Source organism: Mesoplodon densirostris, chromosome 6 (genome assembly GCF_025265405.1).
Source record: "Mesoplodon densirostris isolate mMesDen1 chromosome 6, mMesDen1 primary haplotype, whole genome shotgun sequence".
In the NCBI taxonomy this organism is placed as follows: Eukaryota; Metazoa; Chordata; class Mammalia; order Artiodactyla; family Ziphiidae; genus Mesoplodon; species Mesoplodon densirostris.
In genome coordinates, this window is record NC_082666.1 from 11829263 (window position 1) to 11850958 (window position 21696).

The window sequence follows — 21696 nt, forward strand, 5'->3', positions numbered from 1 at the left end:
AGCGTGAGTGGAGCTCACTTGCACAGTAAGCGCGTCAGTGTCTGTGACCGAGGCACGGGGCACTGACGGCCCTCAGAGGCCTCACTCTGCATCAGAACTTCTTCACACTGAGAGAAGACAGTGGTGTTCTAGGAAGCACCAATGACCACGGAAACCTATCACATTCCTGACTCATCCTTGTGTTAGCCAACCGCTTCTTGTGAAAATGATGACATGGAAGGAGAGGAAAAAGTGGAGCAACCATGGTCCCTTTTCCTTTCTCACCAGTAAGCCGAAGACAGAGAGTGTTAATAAATTGTGCGTATATCAAGAACTGAAATTAAAACAGTTGAGTTAATTTTGCGCAGCATTTCCACTGTCTGGTAAGAACAAAATACAAATGCATATATGATTTACAAAATACGATTCCACATATGTTAGCATTCAGAACTGGCATTGCACGATACAAAGCTGAACAATAAAAGCTACACTAATAATTTAAATTCTTATTTTTTCTCTACATGGAATGACATTAAATAGCAAACTTTAAAAACACCATAAAGGGTCTAGAAAGAGACCATAAAAAAAGAAGAAAGCTTCATGTTTTAGTACTCAACAGTGCTTTTTTCCTGCATATTCATTTTGCACTGGGTCCCCTAAATTATGTTACCAGCCTCAGTAAAACTCAATCTCTGCCCTCAAGAAATGGTTATTTGTGCAAAATTTATTTGCTGTCATCTGTCTTAATCTTCTAAGCAACCCTAAGAGATGGGCCAGCCTTGAGTAATTGTCGCAGATGAGGGAAGACAAGTCACTTGAGACCACGTGGCCAGTATCATCAGAGTCCAGGTTCAAGTCCAGATCTTTCTGACCCAGACCTGTTCTCTCCCCACCATGTTGTGTTACCTCAAATGGATCAGAGTTCTTTTTAAATTTTTTTTAAAGATGGCTTTACCCAAAAAAAAACAAAATCAGCCCTCTGGTGTGCCAGTTGTCACGCTGTACTGTACTTATTTGTTCCCTGAAGTAGGCAAGATTCCTTGGTAACAGGAGCTTTTCTTTTTTATTTTTGTTACGGAAAATTCAAATATATACAAAATAAATAAACTGTGTATCCACTGCCCAGCTGCTACAACTATAAACATTCTATCATTTAAAAAATTTTCAATTATGTTAAAATATACATAACATAAATTTTACTACTTTAACCATTTTTAGGCGGACAGCTCAGTGGCGTGAAGTACATTCGCACTGTTGTGCAGCCATCACCACCATCCATCTCTAGAACTTTTTTCATCTTGCAAAACTGAAAGTCTGTACCCTTTAAGCAACAGCTCCCCGTCTCTCCCGCCAGCCCCTGGCAACCACCATTCTACTTTCGGTCCCTATGAAGTTGACAGCTCTAGAGATAAGTGGAATCAGACAGTATTTGCCCTTTTGTTGCTGACTTATTTCACTTAGCATAATGCCTTCAAGTTTCATTCATATTGTAGCATGTGCCATAAATTCCTTCCTTTTGAAGGCTGAATAGTATTTCATTATATGTATATTTTGTTTATCCATTCATCTGTAGACATTTGGATTGAATCCATCATTTGGCTTTTGTGAATAATGCTGCTATAAACGTAACATTCTGCCATTCTTTTTTTTTTGGCTGCGTTGGGTCTTCGTTGCTGCACACGGGCTCCCTCTAGTTGCAGCGAGTGGGGACTACTCTTCGTTGCGGTACGCGGGCTTCTCATTGTGGTGGCTTCTAATGTTGCGGAGCACAGGCCCCAGGTGCGCGTGCTTCAGTAGCTGTGGCACATGGGCTCAGTAGTTGTGGCTTGTGGGCTCAGTAGTGGTGGCTCACAGGCTCTAGAGCGCTGGCTCAGTAGTTGTGGTGCACGGGCTTAATTGCTCCGCGGCATGTGGGATCCTCCCAGGCCAGGGCTCGAACCCGTGTCCCCTGCATTGGCAGGTGGATGCTTAACCACTGCGCCACCAGGGAGGTCCCCATTCTGGCATTCTTGTATCATCTATACATACCTTCATCTACTCCCCACCCCTCATTTGACTATTGGTATTACTTGTAGGAACTGTATTTTATTCATCTTTGTATTCCCCTAGCTCAGAGCCTGGCACACAATAGGTGTTTTAAAAATGTTTGGATGGATAAATCTTCCAAAATTATCATTTTTTTTAAATTTAAGCAAGGTCCATAAAGAGTGGACACCTCCTTTTTTCCTTAGAATTTCCGGGTAAATGTGCACATAAAATTTTGATAAAAATTAAATTTGTGAAGGAAAATAAGAATTTGATACTTTGAGTATGGATCAGCAGAACAAGGAAAGATGCCAAAGAATCTGATGGGAGATTTTATTTTTATGCCAGTACCCACAATGCTGTGGATAAAAGCCATTTATTTCTGGAAGTATCAAAAACTTCACCTGTTAACATAGATGGACTCATTAATAATGGAATTTCCAATTGATTCCATGTGTCAAGAAGATAAACGAAGAGTAAAACTTGTCTTTCCATAACAAAGTCCTTGATAGGGATAAGCAGCTGTGTTTAACTGTCCTCCGGGTCATAGATGGAAAACTCTACTAATGCGATCTGAGCTTGAACGCTCACGGCCCGACCTGCCTGAATTAACGTCGCTATCAGTCAGTAACCCTGGCACCTAGAGTGTCGCCCAAGAAGACAAAAGGTTTAATCAGCCTAACAGGAGAACTAAATCGGCACTTCTCGTAAAGGAGGGAATTAACGAGACACTTGCCTTCTCCCCTCCGCTGGAGAGAGCAGACTGGGGGCAGCCATTTCAGCTGCAGGAGGAGGTGGACAAGTGGGTGCAAATGGTTAGGTGTCCAGTTGGTTCCATGACGGAAGGAGTGCCTCCTTCACAACGGCTCGCCTACTCCCTCCCGGGAGTTGTTTGTCTCTGAGGGGCTGGTGCTCTTGAGTGTCCACTAGGAGAACATGAGGGGCTCCCACTTGAAAGAGGACGCTTGTGCTCCCCAGCGGGTGTCCAAGAGCAAACAAAACTGAGGCCTCAGAGAAAACCCAGGTCTATAGCAGGCCATGCATGAGATGGCTGAGCTTTGGAGGCCACCTTGTATTAAACCCCGACTCTGCCATGTGTGGGTCATGTGACCTCAGACAAGGTACCCTACCTGCTGTTCTGTAAGGATCAGGTGAACCGTGATTGTCGTCATTTCCTTAGAAGATGAGTAGTGCAGGGGAATGCGCCCCCTGTGCCTGCTGCCGGTCAGACCTTTATACATGACTCTGAGTGACAGTGCAGGCTTAGGGTAGAACAGTTGCCCTGAATGGGTGGGAACGGCTCACCTAACTCACCCTTCCAGACTCCACTCAACATGCCGACTTCTCCTCATACGTTCGCACCTGCTGCCCTGCCAGGACCAGCCTTTTCCTCGCTGACTCCAGTGCATATTTTGCCACCCACCCCAGCAGCACGACACTGTAGGCAGTACTTGTTTCCATGTCCAGCTGACACTGCAGATGTTGTTCTTTAAGTTCTCTGCGGAAAAAGCCCCCGCTGTCACCGTTTCCCCTGAGTCTTTCCCATCCGTGCCCATGTCCTTCTGTTCGTTTTTATGGCACAGACGTCTGACCAGGGGATGTCGTCTCCAATAAGTAGACAACAAGCCCCCAAATGTTCTTGTCTCCCCAAAGATGAGATTCTTTCTGCTCTCCTACAGCTAAAGCCTGCCTCAGGCTACTCTTCCATGCAAATTTGGTTGCAAACTCTCTTGACTTTATTGGTCCCTCGGCAGATCTCTCCTTCCTGGCAACACTGGGCCAAAGCTCCAGGAATGAATGCTAACAGCTCCAATGAGCATTTCCTCTGAGCAGCTCTAAACTCCCTGGACATAAGCGTCACTCAGCCTGGCCTCGTACTCTGAGACCTCTCCACCATCAGACTAAGCGGTGCCTCAGCCACACGGAGATCACAGGGCTCCTGTGACAGGAACCAGGCCAAGCACATTCTGCAGTTCTTTAACCAACATCCTCGAGCTTCTACCTGGGGGCTGGGGGCTGCACTGTCCCCAGGGAGTATAGTGATGCATCCAGCAGGGCCTCTGCCCTCTCAAGCTTCTGGTCACAGGGACACCAGTGAAGATTACCCAGCACCCAGGGTGTACAAGGCACTGTGGGAGCACTGAGCAGGGGTAAGTGACTGACGCACACAGGCCTGTGTTTAAAGCATGATAGTTCAGGTGGAAGGAGTGGAACTGGCAAAAGCACGGAAGAAAGTGGGAAAGGACATGGCCTGTGATTAGGAGATACCTCTGAAGCATAAGGTGTACGGGGGAGCATAGGAAAGTGACACAAAAGGACTCTGGAAAAGCAAGGACTCTCTCAGCTTAGGAAAGGTTTGTTTGCCTGACTAAGGATCAAGGACTTGTTCTTTCCTCCCCCACACAGGAGCTCGCGTGTGTGACACATGCTGTTGGACAAACGGGGACTGTTCCTGCCCCCATGAAGCTTATAGTCTAGTGCAAGAATTAAATAATCACACAAATGTAACATCTCCACAATCAAAGTTCTTGAGTAGGATAGTGACTTGATCCAGTTTGCATTTTAGAAATCACTCTGGCCAGAAGGATTGAAGTGGACGGGGAGGAACGAAACAAGAGAGGGACATAAAGCTGAATGTCCACCATGGCAGTCAGGCCCGTGCCAAGGGATAGAGAGCAGGGGACAGACAGATGAGACGTTGCAGTGGGAAAATGGGAAAGACTAGGGAATTGATAGGTCTGCTGTGAGTAGCTATGAATAGTGACAACTTCAGAAAGAAAAAAAGATTTAGAGTGCAGTCCAGATGGGATAGTAATTGGGAGTTTGGGCCATTCTGAGTTTGAGGTTCTAGTGGGCCATCCAGGTGGGGACTGGGACGTATGGGTTTGGAACAAGAGACGTCTGAGCTGACAGTGCTTATTAAGGGTGATCAGTGTATGGGTGACACTGTGCTCGTGGATGAGACCTCCTGGAGAGAGAATTAATTGCCCTGCTGTGGTTCCAAGGGTGAGAGCGAAACTTCCAGGCCACAGGAATGGAATTCCAGGTGGGCTTCTGTTGGTTCTCACCAGCTGATCTTTCCGCTGTTCAGCAAGGAAGGTATCAATCCATGCCAAAGTAATAAATGTCATGAAAACTCTTTTTCCTGAGGAACTGATGTGTGGGTTTTTTCCTCATAGACAATATAACATTTGCATTGTTCCCTTCTTGCTTCGGTGGCAGCCAGGAAGCTCAGAGCTAATTTTGTAACTGAATTTTAGAAACCATATAGGATCTGCGTATCCAGATACTATTTTCCCAAATAAATACATTTTACATATTTATGGATTCTCCAGTGCTGATTTTTTCCTTTGTTTTAGGTGCTCATGTAAGCTGCCTCAGATCCTTTGTAAAATTAGGTGAGGTGTAACTGTATAAAAATAAATGTTCCCCTCACCCTAGTATTTTAGGGCCATCCTTATAACCCTTGAGCAGTAGGTCGGCCCAGTTGCTGAGCTAATATTGGCTGGATTTAAGCAGGAGGGACCCTTGGAATTTACAGCTGCTACACAGTAACTTTAACACTCACCTAACTCATTAAAGCAGGATAAAAGTAGAGCTTCAAACATCTGTGTTTGCCACCAAGTCTGTGAAGGGAGAGGTACCTTTAATTTAGTTCAACATGTAAAAGTCTGATCTTTCAGAATTGAGAATACACTGTTGAAATTAAAGACTTGTCTGTGTAGATGAGTACTCCAAATACCTTCAAAGAAGGAGTGAGGTGCTGACTACAAAGATGGGTGGTTTTTTAAGCTTAGGGTGTCTTTTCTTGACTCATAAAATGTAGTCCTCATCAAGCAGCATAAGCACAAAGTTGACTGGATGATAAATCTTATTTTTGATCATCCCTGGTTTTTAATATAATTAATTATTTTAAAATTAAAACTCGCTACTGGTTAAGCTCACTCTGTAAATAGTTTCCACACTGTGTTCCACGGCTGGTGCCTTCCTTAGGGACTGCAAAGGTGCAAGTGGGGGGCGGGGGAAGCGCCCAGCAAGGAGAGGCCAGCCTCCATCCCTGCCCCCAGCCCTCCCAGAGCAGCTGGGCTGTTGAATGTGGCAGGGCTCCTTCTGCCTAAGGTGCTGTCCAAAGAAAGAGTTCCTCTCCTAAAAGTGAAAAGAAGAGTTTGGAAATCATCCCCCCGAAGGGCACATCCCACTAACTTGCTGTTGGGGTATGCCTGTGGCTAATATGGAAGGGGCCGGGGCAGGGTTTGGAATCCTGCCTTTGGTTCCCACCCTGCCTCTTACCCTGTGACCTTGGGAGATGTCTTTTCCTCTCTGAAATAACTTCCTCATCCATAGAGTAGAATGCCATCCAGCATAACAGCCACTTCACAGGTAAGTGAGGATTAGATAAATCAGCAGATATAGAAGCGCCACCTAACAGAGTTCAAGCACTGATCTCTCTCACTCCATCCCTCTAACCCTCCTCTCCCCGTCTCATCTCTGTCTCCCAGGAGGAGCCAATCACCTTTTGCGAGGAAGCCTTCGTGTCCCACTATCGCTCCGGAGCCATGAGGCAGTTCCTGCAGAACGCCACACAGCTGCAGCTCTTCAAGCAGGTGCCCGGCACCCTCGCCTGTTCTGCACCTGGGTCCCTGGTGGGGTTTCTGCAGCTGCCACCACTCTAAGCGCTGAGGCTGCAGGCATGGGTGGAGCTCAGGCCTCAGCCCAGAGGGGCCCAGAGTCTGGGGAGGGAGATCGGGTGAGAAGGGAGCTCAGCCACCAGACGGAGCCTCTGCAAATATGCCGTGCGGTTTTATAAGTTACCATAAACAGGGCCTCCCTGGTGGCACAAGTGGTTGAGAGTCCGCCTGCCGATGCAGGGGATACGGGTTCGTGCCCCGGTCTGGGAGGATCCCATATGCCGCGGAGCGGCTGGGCCCGTGAGCCATGGCCGCTGAGCCTGCGCGTCCGGAGCCTGCGCGTCTGGAGCCTGTGCTCCGCAACGGGGGAGGCCACAACAGTGAGAGGCCCGCATACCGCAAAAAAAAAAAAAAAAAAAAAGTTACCATAAACACGCAGGTGAGTTTTCCAGAAACTCGCCTTTTTAAGCTCACAGTTCCATAGACCCTTTCCTGTCTTGGTTCTTTGGTCGTCTCCTAAGGAGCCCAGCTGAACGTCCTTTCCCCGTTCCTTTGTACTAGCTGTTATGCTTTTGTTCTTTTCTTTGTATAGTTTATCGATGGTAGATTAGACCTTCTCAATTCCGGTGAGGGCTTCAGTGATGTCTTTGAAGAGGAGATCAACATGGGCGAGTATGCTGGTGAGGGCATTGCGTTTTCCTTTCTGAGCTGTGGGCTGTCTGTGGGATTGGGGTGTGTTCGCTAGGAGTGGCAATGACTTCTTTTTTCCTTCACTGGGGATTAGAGAGACTGATTTCAACCTTGGCCTTGAAGTGTTGGAATTCCTCTTCACGTTCTGATGAGAGGCACATTGGCCCATCTGAAGTCCTCTGTCCTGGGGTCACTTGCTTCTCCTGGGTGGGTGAAGTCTAGGTAGCGTGGTGGCCTGCACGATGCGGTGGAAAGCACATGAGGAATCGAATTAGGAGACCAGGATTCACTGCCCAGCAGTGAGAACTTGGTCGAGTCATTTCACCTCTTTCAGCTGAAGTGTTCTTATCTGTGCACGGAGTGTAACAGTGCCTACCTCACAGGAGTCCTGTTGAGATTAAATCAGAGACCCCAAGGAAAGGTTTGTGCAGTCGCCCAGGACAGACCCTGGCAGGGGATCGCAGCTTAGTAGATGTTTCTTTAAAATGTGAAGATCATCGCAGGTGCCCTGTCTCTGCAGGCCTTTAGAGCCAGAGGAATCATCCTCTCATTTTTCAAAGGAGGCATCTGAGGCCCAGAGAAATGTTAGTGGCTGACCCTGCCTCCTGAATCCCAATCTGGCTGCCTTTCCAAGACCCAAAGCCTCAGTCTCTGTCAGCAAAGTAAAACTAAATGCAAAACAATAATGATCATGCTGCTAGCCCCCTCTTACTGCTGGGCGCGTGTCTGGTCTCGACTGTGCTGATAACCCAGCTGGCAGTCCACAAACTCATAGAGCCAGGTGTGATCTCACCTACAGACCCCTTTGTCGGGCCCTACCAGCCTGTGCTGCATGGAGAGCACAGTAATCAATAAAACGGGTGTGTGAGTCGTTGATGAGCATTTCCTGGACATCTGCTGTGTCCACAGCCCTGTACAGTAAGAATGGGGGGCCCAGTTCTGCCCTCAGGGAACTTTTAGACTGATGGGAGAAAGCTCATAACTAAAGACAAATACAGACTAAGCCACTGCAGGAGAAGGAGCAGACATGGGTTTTGGGGCAGGTAGAATAGGGCTCTGTTAATGCTCACTCTGTAACATGAGGGCTTCACAAAGGAGGCGGGTTTTGAGTAGCGTTCTAACAGTTGAATATGGCTTCTGGGGAGAAGACAGGCTTTATGTGTTGCTAAACTAAGTCTAGTCATTCGGACTCCTAGAAAAGCTGTCTGCTGATAAGACCTACTTATCCCAGCAGATAAAATGAATCAGTTCCCCACAGCACCTCCTTTTTCTTTCCCTGTCACTGCTTAAGCATGAGAAGGGCCCAGTGTGTGTCCAGCAGTGTGCTTACACTGGACACACTGCCCTGTGGTTCCTGCCCTGGCGTGGCTCACAGAACTTTAGAGAACACGGACCTCTGAATGGGTGTTACCTATTCTAGAGGGCTGTTGAGAGGAAGGAGTAAGAGAAACTTACAGAGGAAATGACTGAGCTGGTCCCTGAGCCTGCGCAGCAGAGAGAGCAGGGAACGGTGGCCAGGCAAGGGGAACAGCATTTGCGAGGGCATGGACGGCTTGGAGGAGGTGTGGCCAGGGAGCCTGAGGTTGTGCAGGATGGTGGCACAGGATGGAGAGGCAGAGGGTGGGTAGTGCCAAGACAGGACAGGGCAGGGGTGCTAAGGGGCCCGACCTCTATCCAGTAGGCAAGGAGGAGGATTTGGGTTTGTACTCGGGGCACTGATAGGATCAGATCTCACTTTGAGAAAGAAAACCTGTGGCAGCAGCTCCTTCAGGGAGTGGTGCATGGGAGCCTCCACGTGATTCTCCAGATTTTGAACTTTCCAAGTCCTGCATGCTGAAAGCAACTTGAGGAACTCCTGAGGGCACACACATGGCTTCTTTAAATACCAGCTTCTCCGCTTCTTCCTTCCCCAGGGAGCGATAAACTGTACCACCAGTGGCTCTCCACAGTCCGGGTAAGTGTCACCCCCGCAGAGCCACCTGGGCCCCTCCTTAGCCTCCTGGCAGCCCTCCTCTTCCCCTGCCACCGACCAGGCTGTCATTCGGCTCAGAGCACTCTGTTCTCCCAGCTGAAGATGCTTTTGTTTGTAAAGCCAGGCTGTTCTCGGGCCAAGGCTGAGACTGTCCAAAGCCATCCCTCGGTGAGGATGATGAGAGCCAGGAGAAGCTTCCCTGTCTCAGGAAGCAGGCCAAGGCGTGCTGAAAGGATGTTGCCATCTTAGAGCATTTTGCGGGGTCTCCTTCTAGGGCCAGCCCAATTGGGAACTCTTCATGGGAAAACCAAAAATTCGTCCCTCTTGCTGCTCTGAATATGTTTCACCGCAGAGGCTCCTGAGAGGATGGAAAACGCATCCCTGAGAGTTTTCATCCCCTCGCTGTTGCTGTGAACAGTTCTTTATTGTGTTGGAAGCCAGGTGCTTAGGGCTCTTCAGAAGCCACTGAAGAATTCAGATGCTTGCCTTTCCTTTACGTGGGTTCATAAGTGAGTGTGTACCAAAGGGCTTCTGTGTGCCGGGCGCCACGCTGGGTGCTGGGGAGACAGTGCAGAGCAGGACGCAGGCCCAGCCCTGGGGGAGCTCCCGGCCTTACTGGGGAGGCAGGCACGTAGACGGGCAGCTCCGACAGAGTGTGACAAGTGTTCTCTCCTGCTTGTGGGCCAAGTGCGCTGCTGCCAAGGCAGGTCCCTTGGAAGTGGCTGCAGTGGGCCGAGAGTAAGCAATTCCTCAATGAAAGGCTTCTTTTGTTCTTCTCGTATGGCCAAACACGGCACTTGGCAAATCACAGACAAGCAGTAAGGACTTGTTGATTGATTGATAAAGGGAGTTTTAATACTCTAAAGGACCATTGAAATAGGATACTGAGTAATTTTGGAAAGCAGTGTGGAATATATGAGTGGGTGAAAATTTCCTATTATCCTACAACAGAGAATGCTTTCCAGGTCAAATTTTGAAGTTTTTCATTAAAGCTCAAATTTTCTAATACAGGCAGTTACCAAAAATCGTGCTAAAAGTTAATCCTAATAATTACATAGCGTATCTTGCTCTGTTGTATATGCACTGGATCAGGTCTCTCTCTCCATTCAGATCAGTTGGAATTACCACACATCTGATTATGTGATGCATTTGGTTAAAAATCTTCTGGAGTGTGGGCTCCTTGCGCTGGCCCTCCGTGGGCTGACCCTACCTGGCTCTCAGCCCCACCTGCCAGTCCTCCCGTGATGCACGGCCCTTGTTACTCACGGAACACACCATGGCTTTGCAGCTTCTGCACTTCTTTATGTGCTGTTTCCTGTCCCTAGAATGTTCTTATCCTTCCTCTCCCCACCACGAGCTCCTACTCATCCTTCATGGACCAGATATTTCATCCTCTAAAGCCTCCTCCGCCCTTCCACACAGTGAGCTGCCCCCACCCTCCTTGTGCACATGGCCAGTGCGGCTCTCACCATCTTGGGTTGCACTTGTTTACCCCCCAGACTGGAGGCCTTTGAAGGCAGGGACCGGTCCTCCGGTGGCTCGGTACCCTCAGAGCCTAAGCCAGGACGTCCCCACAATGAGCCCTCACAAAACGTCTAGAGCCTGTGCGCTTCATACACATTCGTTGCCTCCTCTGTGTACTGGGAAAGCCTTCCCTCCTCCTTTTGCTCCCCTGCTCTCCTGAAAAAACAGAGCCAGAGAATCGGTATGTTGGATTTATACTAAAGTATAAACAATGAACATCTATGGCTATTCATTCTTTCCCTTTGTCAAGATGTACATGTTAGGGAGGCAGCCTACCAGAGTGATTTTTAAAAAACAACACAGAAAACCAGCGTGAGGAAAGAAGGGCTCATGGCTTAAGGTAGCCACAGTAGCCAGATAACCTTGCCTAAGTGGACCCCCAGTTTCCTGCCCTGGCTCGGTGTTAGTTAGTTAGAGTCCATTGTTATTAAACTTACCTTAATGTTGTCCATGGTAACTGGAATTTCTTGAGAAGCTGTACATTACTCTGAGGAAACCCTTGCCTCAGAGAGCCTGTGGTGAGCTTTCCTCCCAGCCAGCAGACAGGTGCCAAGCAAAATACTGAGCCTGGGGTCTCCCCGCTCAGCTAGTTTATCGCCATCCTCATTCCCCACCCGCTCCCGTACCCCTGCAGAGGGATTCCGCCGTGGCCATAACTTAATTGCCCGGGACCAGTCACCATCTAGGGCTGTTTCTCTAATTAAGTTACACACTTACGAAATGTGGCTTAACTTGATTAAAGAGAAGAGGTCTTTGTTGGTGTTGGCCTACTATATCTTCAGTCCAAATTGCTAACTGGCGTTTTTATTACAGAAAGGAAGTGGAGCAATTCTGAATACTGTAAAAACGAAAGCAAACCCAGCCATGAAGACTGTCTATAAGTTCGTAAGTACTGGTCTTGGTCTCAGGATCCAAACAAATCTGTTCCTTAGCATGACGAAACTCTTAAATAGACCTGATCCTATGTTGCAGAAATGATTCGGGGGCTACTGTGTTATTTCCTAAAGCTCTCAATGCTCTTAGAATTATTTGGCGTTGATGTTTTATGACCAGGTCAGTGACATTTTTAATTTAAAATGTTTCTACATACAGTTGCTGCAATAGAGAAATGGGAGGCTACTGGTTTTAGCTTTTAAAATGTAGACAGGGTGGCTAAAATTCAGGCTGCTCCACGCCTGCATCCCTGAGAACCAGAGGTGGTGGTCTGTCAGGTGTTCTGGCAGACCTTTCCTACACGTATCCTTGTTATGTTAGAATAAAGCAGCTCCTTTACAGGTTACTGAAGAGTGCTCCTGGTGGGACACACCCCGAATTTTTGTCCCAAATTCTTCATCATCTCTCTCATCACTGTCCTGTAGGAAATGCATTGTTTGTGAAACTCGTGCCCACAGCAGAGTGAAAATAAGAGAACACACCAGTTCCCGATGCTCCATCTTTTACGGGCCTCAAGTATTTTTTCTCATGATTTCTCTTGCTTGCTAATTTGACTCTGAGCCACTTAACTGGGGTGGTTTTGTTTTATTTCCATTTTTAATTTTGTTAGTCCTTTCTGTGCTTAAGTTGTAGCTATTTTAATGGGGCGGGTGGCTGCCAAGAGAACCACACAGGTCTTAGAATGACAGAAAATAAAAGCCAGGGTGTCTGCCGAAATGAGATTTAAGAAATGGCATCAGAGAAACGCAGCGATGTGTCTGTTCAGCCTGGGCAGAAAATTGGTCCTGAGGCCCTGCCCTGGTGAAGTGTAATAGATATTGTGAATCTTGCAGCTGAAGAAGCTTTTGCTCTCCTCTTACTGGTAGCTGTCACCAGGCTGCGGAGATAAATAATTACAGAGAGCAGAAGAAGGGCTTCGGAGGGGAAAAAAAATCAGTCCCATCAAAATGCAGAAAATAAAATCTCTGTAGCCTCTTTAAGGGATTTTTTTTTTAACCTTTCAACATTGTATTTGTTTTCATAGCCATTATGTTTTCAACTTGATGATCCCATTTTTCCTTCCTTTTTCTAGTAATCAGAGAAGGTGATTCACGATGGACTGAAATCAAGCATAGTCCCTGCTGGAAACAGAGAGGGAATCTTAACTTAAATTAATTTTTCATGCAGGCAAAAGATCATGCAAAAATGGGAATAAAAGAGGTGAAAAACCGCTTGAAGCAAAAGGTACTTGAAGTTCTTATTCAAAATGTATAAGCACCATGTATGAAATGCGTGGCCACAAAAAAGTACGATGTGATCAATAGAGGCTGTTTGATACAGTGTTGTTAGCACACTTCAAAATGCATTACCAGCTGTCCGGGAGTTTTCACACTGTTATAAATATTCACAGACAAAAAACTGTCTTCAAATAACATTAAGACTGGCTTAAACCCACAAAGGCAAGCAAGTTCAGAGTTACCACTGTCAGTCTGTCCCCTGCCCGCCCCACCGGGCCTGAGCTTCACCAGGGTCCATACAAATTGGCTCGGCCTCCCCATCCCGGCACCACCACCTCCTACAGCTGACCTCTGCCCTGGGGCTGATTGTAACCAAAACCAAGAAGCATCTCCAGGGAAATGACTGCCATGGTTCTGGCATGCACGCGGCCACCACACAGAACAGGGCACAGAGGGTGGGTTTGAGGAGGACACTTCGGGCTCTGCTCACAGTTCACGTGTGAGACTCAGAGGGGCAGGGAGAGGCTCTGACTGTCTTCTCGGACCATCAGTAAAATCGTATAAAATCATACAAACTACATCCTGACTAAGAGTCCCCCTACCTTGTTCTCTGGACTTGTACAGAGAGGTTCATAGAACAGAGAGGGCATCTTTATATTGTTATGAATATCATCATCATTAATAGCATTGCCAACCTTCGTTAAGCACTTTCTAAGGATGGTCCAGGCCAGGAGCTTTCACATTTAATCCATAGAACAACCCTGGGGGGTATTGTTCTCATTACATGTGTAAGGGGACCACGGTTCAAAGGTGGAGTAATTTGCCCAAGGTCATGCTGTTCGAGCCTGGCAGAGCTGAGATTCGATTCCAGATCCATCTACCTCAGTGTTTGCTCTTACCACTATAGCATTTCATACTGCCTTCCTGAAACAAGTGTTTTGTTTTCCAAAAGGTGTTTGAGATCACTTATTTCATTATTCCCACACCCCCGAAATTCACCAGGCTATTAAGGGCCTTCGTCTATCTCGGCAGTTTTTTAAAAATTGAAAGCAGTTTCAATTTTAGGAAGTCAGAAAGGACCTCTCATTAACTTGAAATGGTCAAAGGAATTGATTCCTTAACTTAAATTGCAAAATAATTTGTTCTGACTAAGATTCAAATGCTTAGTTTCAGCTGAGGGTGAATTTTTAGCAGCTGAGATTCAAGTCCTGAAATTAAAATCTTGCTAATGTAAATTCACATAGACCTTAACTGTGGTCTGTTGCACCCTGCCAGAGGCTGGCAGGTGGAATTCTTTACTCGGATGTTATTTAAGTCCCTAAATATACCTTTTTATCTCCTATCCCAGTCACATGTAACTGAATTGGACTGCTGATATAAAATGGAGGGGCAGGGAGGGCGGAGCTCTCAGCAGGTTTCCCCTCCTTAATAACTGCATCGGGCTAGTATTAGAATATTACCTGAAGTAAGCAAAGAAAGGGTCCCTCCTCAAGCAGAGGACACATGTGCCTCCTTGGTCAGATCCGCTCTCCGCAGGCCATTGCCTCCCTCCTCGTATGAGTAAGCATCGGGCCTTAAGAAAATCCCCTTTTTATGATGCGTACCATTTCTGCAGATAACCAGTTAAGCTCCAGTTTTGGATGTTGTTCAAAGGTTCACTTAAACAATCTAGATCCCTCTCCTTCACGCCATCTCCCTCTCCTTTCCTTGATGGTATCTGAGGCAGAGAGCCTTTTCTCCCCTTCTCCCCTTCCCCCTGCCAGTCTTTTCAAGAATAGCTTCAGGAGATAATGTTCTATAGAGAGTGTCAGTACATTTCAGGTGACACAAATGGTGAAGGCATTTCATAGAAATGTGGCTTGTCACCATCGGGCTGTTGACAGATCTATTAGTGCACCCTTTTCAATTTTCACTTTTCCCCCCCTTCGGTTTTACAGATTTCTTCAGACTTGATATTTTGCAGTTGTTCTTGGAAGAGCTATTTTGTAATTGAAACTCTAGCATTGTTTGGGACAGATGGGACCAGGTCTTCCACGGTGCTGCAGCTCCCTTTCCTGAGCTAATTTAGGATTTGGCTTCGTCTGACCTCTCAGTGCGGCAGAAAATATTTCCTTGGCTTTTTTGTTCCTCTCTGCCCCTTCCCCTTTACGTGGCAACATATCTGTGTGACTCCCTAGATGCGTCCAATACAGACATCTCAAGTTTGGTTTCTGCTATGACATTGAGGCAATTCCCAACAAAGACCCAATTTTCAAATGTACTGGGTTGCCACCTGGCCTCCTCTAACTCTGCATAGCAATGGTGACCCCTCAGGTATAATCAAGAACCCAACCTTGCCCTCTTCACTCTCGCCTTGGGTTTGAATTGCAAATAGAAAATGTGGGGCTGACCTGTGGAGAGGTCACCATGGTGTGTGGAGGGTCCATCTCTAATATGACTGAGCAGGGCCCCTTCTCCATCCCTCGTTCATTTGTGCTGCAGACTTTCAAAGCATCTGAAAGAGGCGCTTTCAGGGTATCCGTGTGACCATTGGCAAATAATTGTTAATAGAGACTGTAGTGTGGCTTTATTCCATACCTGCTCTGCTTTGGCCCAACAACAAAAAAAAGAAGGAGGGATAACACATTTCTCTGGATAAATGGAACAAGGTGGTCAAGTTCTTCTATAGCGTGGCCTTCTTTGAAGTTTAACTTGCTCAAAATTAGGAAGAAGAAGAAATGGCAAAGAATGCTACCCAGCCGTCGTTTTCTAAAGGGAGAATGCAGTTCTTTTGTCCAGAGCACCTCCCTGCCAGAGCTGGCCTGCAGGAGGATGCTGTGTGGCTGGGCTTGCGGCTCTCAACAAATCGCATTCTATTGCAGCGCCGTACGCAGCTGGCACCAGAATGCCCTGTTTTAAAAGCGGTGGCTGCACACACATTTGTTCTCACCTACAGGAAACGTTAAGATATTTACATAAGGATGTCATTCTTTTGCCTGTTGGGGAACCCCTAAAAAATTATCTTTTTTCTTCAGTATCAAAATCAAAATGACTGAATCAACTGTGTCCATTTCACAGGCCCCCTTTTTTTTGGCCGCACCACGCAGCTTGCAGTATCTCAGTTGCTGGATCAGGGATTGAACCCGGGCCACGGCAGTGAAAGGGGTGACTGAGTCTTAACCATTGGACCACCAGGCAGTTCCCTCACAGCCCTTTTTAAATCTTTGATCTTTTAAAGATTAATCGAGCTTGTTGATTTAGAGTCTGTGTGATTGAAAGGAGCAAGCTCACAGTTGGGTTAGTGAAGGCTTGAGTTTCTGGCTAAACATTTCCTAGTGTATTGAAGAGAGTGAGGAAGCACGTGCAGGGCAGGGAGATCCCGGTAGCCTCTCGTAGAACAGACGTTTTCACACCGTGTCACACAGCTGTCAGCTCCCTGTCTCGGCTGCGACCTCAATCACAGACATTCCAACTCTGGATACTATTTCAATACCAATATTCATATTGTAATTTGTATTTGCTGTGGTGTGAAGTAGACTGGAAAAGAAGGGCACTGCACAAATCCGAACATGGAGACCAGCCAGCTGAGTCAGAGATGGGAGGCCTCAGCCTCACACCCACAGGAGGCTTTAAAGCTCCCCACCCTGCAATGTGGAGTGGTGTTTAGGCTTCTGAGGCAGATGGCTGAACCGAGTTCAGTGCTGGTTGTGTAGGATATTAACTGTGTGACCTTGAGTAAGTTACTAGACCTCTCTGAACTTAGTTTTTCTCATTTGTAAAGTAGGGGAAATACAGATTTTTACTGGATTGTTGTAAGGATTAGAAGAGGTAATGGATTTAAACAGCAACACATAGCAGCCACTCGGCAAATGGGAGTTACCATCCCATCTGTCCTCTCACATCCCACACCTGGAACAACCAATCTGCCCACATACCTGTGGACACAAACCCTGAGAACATGGCTGGTGTGGGATCCTCTCCCTTTTGGTCCTCCACACACAGAGTAGTCTTCCAGGCACCCTGCTCCCTACCTCCCCTGGGCCAGGAATGTTCTCCTGGAACCTCTGCCTCATGAAGTCACATCCTCAGCTCCTTCACCCCAGCTCCCACCCAAGGCCACACAGAGCCCCCTTCCTTCTCTGAATTCCTGCCTCCAGGCTTCTCCTGGGGACTGTGGCCCTGCCTTCTCCGCAGACAGGTGGAAATTAGATCCCAGTCATGATTTTTTATTCCAGCTTGGAGAAGGTGATACGAATCGGATTATTTTCTGACTCCTTTGCTTTACCGAGGGATGGGAACTAATAGTGTCCCAGCTCAGCCGAGCTGTGGAGGCTCCTGGGAAGAAATCGGCCGCCCTGCAGTGGCCTCTGATCTGCAGCTCTGTCTAGTGTCTTCCTCCTGTGTGACTCTTCAGGAAGGAACAGATTTACCCTTCCCACCAGATTCATGATTTTGGCGGGTTTTTTAATGACATTTTGAACATTTACAAATGAAAAACATGTTTATTGGAGAAAATTCAACAAATCAGGCAAGCAAAAAGAAAATAACCTCATTTTATAACCTGCATTTTCACTAACTGTATCCTGACCATTTCTCAGACCACTAAATGTTTCCTTCACATGTTGTTGTTTTAAATGGCTACATATAATTTTATCTGATGGACACACATACATTCATTAATCCCATTATTGGACACTTTAGTTCCCATTTTTTCTAGGCAAACGTCCTCATAGGTAAATCCATGCGGGAATTCTTAATTTTTCATCCAGATAAATTTCTGGAAGTGGAATTAGTGGGCCAAAGGCCCTTTACCTCTTTTAGGGTTTTGATAGGAATTGCAGTTTGTGTTCCCACCAGAAGGGTATGAGAGTGCCTGTTCTCCCATACTCTTTGCTGATGGCATCTTAGTTAATTCTTAGAACACAATTTCTTTAATTGTGAGCACCAGGAGTTGTGGTTTTGGATCCCTACAGTGTGTAAGGTCTCTACTGATACCTACAGTAGAGGATGTAAACGGGCCCTATTTCTTTCCTGACTAGGGCTCCTCCTGCCCTGCTCTCTAGGACCCTGGGAGGAAGCAGCTGTCCTTCCCCAGGTGGAGGAAATAGTGAAGAAGTTAACAGACTGGTGGGGCGAGCCACAGGACTTTGTAAGAAGCCTTGGGCACCTTTGGCTCTTGTAACTAAAGAAAATTAGCGTGCAGCACTGCTTACTGATGCACAAGCACGTGTGTATATTGGACACATTTGCCTTCCAAATGTTCAATTCAACGAAGATTCGTCAGAAAGCATGTACTATATTCCAGGCTCTGGGGCAGAGAACCCAAACCCCAAGGCATTCAGTCTATAGGGGTAAGATAAGTGCGCAGATAGCACACAGCACGGCAGCTTAGGATCAGTGTGACAAAGGGGTTTCTGAGGACGAGGTCACACCTGATGATTTGTTGAGCACCTTCTCAACTCAATACCTTCTCTTGTGCTATTGTCATGGGTCGATATGGTATAAATGCCAGAAATCACATTGCTCTGGGCTCCTCCACTTTCTAGCCGTGTAGCCTTGGGTAACTTGCCCTCTCTGAGCCCTGTTTCGTCACCTATAAAAGAGCGATAATCCTGTTTACCTTGTGGTTCTTCTGGAAACTAAGTGTGATCGTGAAGGTCAAGGGTCTGGAGAAGTGACTTCAAGTAGTAGACACTCAGCACAAGGAAGCTCTTCCTTTTAGATGGTGCTTTTTCCATTTTGCAGGGAATAAAGCTCTAACGTTCAATTTGTGCAGGACTGACATTTTTCAACGCTGCCTCACATCTCATCTCATTTAACCCATTCTCATAGTAACTTTGAAGTTCGCCAAGCAGATGGTGTCCGTTGCAAAAATAAAGAAATAGGTGCAGAGAGGTTGAATGAATTGGAAAGATCAGACAGCTAGTTAATGGTAAAAACAAAACCTAAGAAATTTTTACTTAAAATTTTAACTTAAAAACTTAAACTAAGACATTTTCCCCAAAACTACCACAGACATTTTTAAAAATAGTTATCATCTTATAGTTTTCATTACTATCAATATTTTCTTTCTAGATTACCCTACTGCTTCATGTCTTTATTTTTTCCCCCAACCAATCACACACACATGCAATATTTTTCCTGAACTTAAAGTGAATTTTTTTTTTTTTTTTTTTTTTTTGCTGTTTGGCTTTACTCAACCTCTTATGTCTGTCCTCTCGGTAACCCCACTGGATCCAAAATGCCTCTTTTGCCCTTTGTTACTTTCTGACACAGAAGGAGCCCCTCCCTGTCTTTGTTCCACTTGACCTGAGCACCTTAGGGCAGCCCCTTTCCAAGAAAGCTGTTTCTAATTGACTGGCGGCAACTTCTCTCATCACTGAGCCTCAGCCAGGCTAAGATGCGGGGGCCACTTGATGCAAGCCCTCCCCGCAAAACCAAGAGGTCACCATTTCCCTGTGTTGTTACCAAGCAGTGCAGAGACTCAGCTGGGTGTGTGGAGTTGAGCATATAGAGAAGAGGGGTGGGGGAGGGTCCCTATTGTTTATTTATTTTTATTATTAAAGTGTAGTTGATTTACTCCCTGTAGTTTATTGAATACCTTATTAGTAGGTACTCAGTTATTATTATTGAGTCCTGTATATAGGACACTACTGAGTAAAAATGTTCAAGACACGTATATTGCTTAATCTCCTTTACTCCTCATAGCTGCCATAGCTCCATTTTACAGATGAGGAGACTAAGGCTCAAAGATGTTACATGTGTTTCTTCCTTAATGCATTATTATTTAGTAAGGGATCACTTTCCTCCATGTGTCACCGTTCTCTCTATTTGACTGAGTAATTGTCTTTTATGTGCAGAATTTAATGAGTACTAAGGGTGTGTGTTTTGTTGACAAAAATATGTATTTATTTTTGCAATGAAAATAATTGGAAGCTGTCTTTATTATTTTATTCTAGCTGTTATCTTTACTTAGAAAAAAACAATGATTTAAATGTTTTTTACTTGTACATTTAATCTCTGCCTTGCTTAAATGAAGATTTAAGCAACTTTCATGAATAAACCATATGATCCATATTGCACAACTCGGCACCATCCATGTCCCAAAGAACCCATGGGTATAGTCAGCTGCCAGTGTTACGCAAAGGAGCCATTACCTGCCTTTTGCACATTGGGATTTTTCTTTACCTTAAAATTTGACTTCATTCATCACAAGCACAAATTAAATGTAAATTTCTGATTTAAAAAAAATGACATTGGCTCCCTAAATACTTTCCAGGTCATAGAATCCTAACTTAGACTTCAGTCTCTTTCTTCATTCTCTGCCAGAAAGACTAGGGCTAAGAAAGAAGGAGCAGAAACACATCGTTTTCACAAACAGTAACATCATCAGTAAACAAATGTGGAGAAAATGTCCACACTCACAAATAATCAAAGTAATGCAAATTAAAACAACGAGGTCTAATTTTTCACCTCTTAAATTAGCAATACATTTTTAAAACGATGAGGCTAACACGCACGGTGAAACTGATAACACATCCATTGCTGGTAGTTGGTGTAAATTGGAAAGCAGTTTGGTAGAATGAATAAAAAGCCTTAAAAATGTTTATATCTTTTGATCAAGCAGTTTCATTCCTAGGGATTTCTGTAAAAGAAATAATACAAAAGAAAGAAAGACTGCAGTGTTTATCACTGATGTTTAGAAAGTTTAAAAAAAAATTAGGAACAATCTAAATGCCCAATAGTAGTAAGAATGGTTTATTAAATTATTGAGTATCTGCTCAGTGAAATATTATGCATTCATTAATTATCATTCTAATGACTATGGAGCACCATGAATTTGCTTATAGTAGAAAAAAACAGAATGTAAAATTGTGCACAAGCTATGATTGCAAGTAATTTTTAAATGTCTGCATGTGGACAGAGTGAATATTTAAAAATTAAAATAACCATGTAAGGTAGTAGGATGAAACATTCCCCCCCACACACTATTGTGAATTATTATGTTATCTTTGTAATTTAATATGCATGATTTTGGTTTCTCTACTCCTTAAAAGTCAAAGGGCCAAGTTAGCCTTCCGTTTCCTCCATCTTTAGCAGGGGGATAGGCTCAGAATGTCCCAGAGGGAGTTCCCTGGCAGGCCTCTTAGCGATGGGGTTGGATGGAGCCCCTGTGCTCGTGGCAGCGGTCATGACCCTGACACCAACTCCCGACCGGGCTTCTCTCTGCAGGACATCACCGAGAATGGCTGTGTCCCCACCACAGAAGAGCAGCTGCCAAAGACTGCGCCGTCCCCACTGGTGGAGGCCAAGGACCCCAAGTTCCGAGAAGACCGGAGGCCAATCACAGTCCACTTTGGACAGGTATGTACCCTGGCCCTTCCATCTGGGCTTTTTGTTATGTTTCAGCAGACGACATAGCACACGTACAGTTTTTCATTTCGGCTCTCTCTGGCAAAACAAAACAACTCCATGGAGTTTTGCACGTCTCAAAGGTTCGCTTGGTGCAAACATGTTTCAAAAAGGTGAATTTTCAGAAATTTTGAGGAGACAGCATGGCTCTGGTCATAAACCAGCTGAACTGTTGAATGAAGTCATTAAATGCAGCTGCTGCCTTCCCACTCGAAGGCACTCCGTTTAAGGTGCCTCTGTTAGCTAAGCATCTCATTAGAACACTTTAGCATCCCAGGCCCTTCTTTGCACCTTCAAATAAAAAGTAACAAGCAAAGTCTTAAAAAAAATCAATTAG

At 45.7% G+C, this 21696-nt stretch overlaps 1 protein-coding gene across 4 annotated transcripts in view; it reads left to right on the plus strand.

Moving 5' to 3' along the window:
• Positions 1-21696, plus strand: part of DENND1A (DENN domain containing 1A) — a 543444-nt gene that overhangs the window by 470417 nt on the left and 51331 nt on the right. For all 4 annotated transcript variants that reach the window (XM_060100633.1, XM_060100635.1, XM_060100634.1 and 1 more), the window contains exons 14-19: positions 6504-6608; positions 7225-7312; positions 9236-9276; positions 11632-11703; positions 12919-12975; positions 21180-21311. In XM_060100633.1, the coding sequence (XP_059956616.1) occupies positions 6504-6608; positions 7225-7312; positions 9236-9276; positions 11632-11703; positions 12919-12975; positions 21180-21311 (495 nt within the window). The remainder of the gene's footprint in view (positions 1-6503; positions 6609-7224; positions 7313-9235; positions 9277-11631; positions 11704-12918; positions 12976-21179; positions 21312-21696) is intronic.